Source organism: Phaethon lepturus, unplaced genomic scaffold (assembly GCF_000687285.1).
Source record: "Phaethon lepturus isolate BGI_N335 unplaced genomic scaffold, ASM68728v1 scaffold20622, whole genome shotgun sequence".
In the NCBI taxonomy this organism is placed as follows: Eukaryota; Metazoa; Chordata; class Aves; order Phaethontiformes; family Phaethontidae; genus Phaethon; species Phaethon lepturus.
Window position 1 is genome coordinate 10,089 of NW_010521479.1, and position 3,217 is coordinate 13,305.

At 44.0% G+C, this 3,217-nt stretch overlaps 1 protein-coding gene across 2 annotated transcripts in view; it reads left to right on the plus strand.

Annotated features, from left to right (window-relative positions):
• Positions 1-2,094, plus strand: part of CCNE2 (cyclin E2) — an 11,695-nt gene extending 9,601 nt beyond the window's left edge. For both annotated transcript variants that reach the window (XM_010281548.1, XM_010281547.1), the window contains exons 9-11: positions 467-578; positions 1,437-1,591; positions 1,993-2,094. In XM_010281548.1, the coding sequence (XP_010279850.1) occupies positions 467-578; positions 1,437-1,591; positions 1,993-2,094 (369 nt within the window). The remainder of the gene's footprint in view (positions 1-466; positions 579-1,436; positions 1,592-1,992) is intronic.
• Positions 2,095-3,217: the final 1,123 nt, after the last annotated feature.

Here is a 3,217-nt window from a genome sequence, read left to right on the forward strand (position 1 = left end):
ACAGTGTTTCTGTATATTTGCCTAGAAGGCAGCCTGAGAAGTCTTTTGACTATCTCAAAACTACTGTGGTTCAATTTTTCTGGGCATGTGTTGCCCAACCTCAGAGGTGCTTACTGAAGAGTAGACATGTCTAAGTCACTGAGCTGCTAGGTAATACTTTTAAGAAAATACCTTCTTGGAGCTCTACTACGTTTAAAGTTTTAAGTGTACTTAAATTTGTGCAAGTGAAGTGTCTTCCATGTTACTGGTAAAAGGGCAAGCTGGTTTGCATCATAACTCTGTGAGACCCACTTTAACGGCAATTGGTGCCAAAAATAAAATGGTTGTGCAGAATCGATGCCAAAAAGCAGAACCCTGTTACAGAGCAGACTGTAGGAGGCCTGCGGTATGCATAGCAGTTTCTGAGACAGGATTATACTCAAGTATTGTCTTGTTAAAATATTTCCTCCACTCTTTATTTCCTCAGCTCTTAGACCTGTGTATTCTGGATGTGAATTCTTTGGACTTCCAGTATAGAACGCTAGCTGCTGCAGCGCTCTGCCACTATACCTCAAGTGAAGTAGTTAAGAAAGCTTCAGGTAAAGGAGCCTTTGTAAAGCTTGGTCTTCTTAGGCAGGCAATTCTGAAAGCTGTTATAAGCCTGAGGCTGCCCAGAATGTCTTGCTTTACCAGGCTGCTAGAGCAAAAGCTACATGGACACCAATAGTTTGTTCTTCTGTTGGGGGGGGGGGGGGGGGGGGGGGTGTGTTCTTCGCACGGGGGGTGGGCTGGTAGGTTTTTCTCCCCCATCCTGAATTTTTGCTTCCTCCTTACCACTGTATCAGGTGTTACCAAAACTCAAAAGAGAAGGAAACACTTTCAGAAGCATAGTCTTAGCTAAGGAAATGAAGCAGATTTCTTGCTTTTGGGCCAATACTGCTGCTGTATGACTGACTTCCAGTTGTTTTTGGGGATCATTAGCTGTGGCTACTTTTTTTCTCCCAAAATGTAGGTTGGCCACCCTCAGCTGTCAGCAGCATTGTTAGCCTTTGTGCTAATTCCTACAAGCCTATACCTTACAAAATGGGGAAAAAAACCCCCACTTAACTAAGTTTAGCACTTGTTAGTTGCCCGAGGGGCAATAAAGGACAAAAGCGTATGTTTTTCATAGTCTGAACCAAAATCTTGTGCACAAGCTGACACAATCACTTCAGCCTCCTTGGTAAGCAACAGGCACCCTCGTGGCCAGGGAGCTGCGTTGCTCCAGCAGCCTGTGCTCACTGTCCTCTGCCACAACACTTTTGAGGTCACAAGTGGAAGGAAATGCCAGGAGTTTCTGGGAGGATGTTTCTGAATTTTTATCTGTAGTATTTGTTATTTTTAGATTTATGACCATATTGGAACACTGTGCCACTCCTTTATGATTTCTAAATACATTGCTGTGTTCTACCCTCTAGGCTTAGACTGGGACAGCATTTCAGAGTGTGTGGAATGGATGGTTCCCTTTGCGAGCGTGGCAAAAAAAGTCCCTGCAAAGCTGAAGAACTTTAAGAAGGTTGCAGTAGAAGACCGACATAATATCCAAACGCACACAAATTATTTGGACATGCTGGTAGGTGGTTTGTGGATTTGCAGCTCAGGCAGCTAAGGTGCATTATGCCTGGCTGGATGCCTTCCTGCTCATGCCTGGCCCAGCTCACCTTGGCCTGTTGGGCCAGTGGTGCCTAACTGTTTTGTTTAGTCCTCATGCTAGATGATGCTATAAGCTAAAGGTGTTTTACCCCAGCACTTATGGGCCCATAAGCAAAGGCTTGGATTAGAAGTGCAGGTGGAGTGTTTAAAAGACAATTATCTCTGTGTAATGTTGCTTTAGTTTTTTTATTCTGTATCCTGACTCTGGAGTACTTGACTTATACTAGCAGTGGGAGGTAGTGCTCCTGAACAGAACTAGTGAAACAAAAACATGGAACTTGCCACAGTATTGACCTGTCATCTTCCTCCCCTAAAACACAGGAAGAAGTTAACAGTGGAGTAGCAGCTACTGCCCCAGGTCAGTTATCACCTGTGTCAACAGGAGGAATAATAACCCCTCCCAAAAGTACAGAGAAGAAATGAAATATGGACAACAAACAAACAAACATCACAAAAGCTTCAGAAACAGGACTTGGTGCTTCAGAACCAGACCATGCTCAAGGTGACTCATGCTTCTTATTGCTGTTCAAGACTTGGGCAGTAAAAGCAGCAAACAGAGCAGCAGATGGAAAGTGAGACCTAAAAGGTTTAGACCAAGCACCCCTCCATGCTATCAATCACAGGAGCCTGGACTACTCTGGTCCATTTCTCAGACACAACTTAGTTCAACTCACTCTGACCATTCCTAACTTATGAATTTCAAGAACTTTTTAAACATGACTGAGTGGCAAAGTTTGTCCATTCAGCTTGCATCAAACTTACTTACTTGCTTTAACTTGGGCTAGCCATAACTTAATGACAGCTTGTACATATCTCTTCTTACCTTTTTTCTTTCCTTGGTAAGGTCAGAGCTTAATGCCTCAGTCAGTCACCCATGAGCTCAGGTGCAGTATTACAGAGCCCAGTGGGTAAGCAGTTTACTTTTCTGAAACCACTCTGCCCTTGCATTACTGTCTCATTCTAGCTCCACATCAGGCTGATGAATTGAAGGTGACACTTTTGGGCTGCCATAAGCCTTCAGTTCACTGAGCTCAGGTAAGAGTACAGGCAAAGAAGGTGCTGCTGAACTAACCTGAACTGGAAGAAGTTCCCTTGAAGGAAGGAGTCTATTTTATACAACCTTCAGCAAGAACAAACATAGAGAACGGGAGAGGGTAGGGGAAAAAAGTGAGCCGCTGGTACTCTACAACCACTCATCATATCATGGGAACAGTATTTTAAACTAACTGTGGAGCTGTATTTTATCAGTGTTCATAGACAGCATTAACTACTGTGTTTTCCTTGGAATATTCACTACCTCTGCCTATGAGGTGCTTCACTTCTGTGATGAAGGGACAGTACTAGGAAAGATGGGTATCCATCCTCCTCTCTCTTTCAAGGTGCTCCTACCTGTGCCCTGCACCCAGGGACAAGTTTTACATGACACTGAGCAGTCTGTGATGTTGCACTAGAGCATCATTAAACTCACACTCTTGGCCAACTTGAATTCATGTTGTCTTTGAACAAGCCATTGTGGAACTAGCTGGAGTTGCTTCTAGCCTTCTGT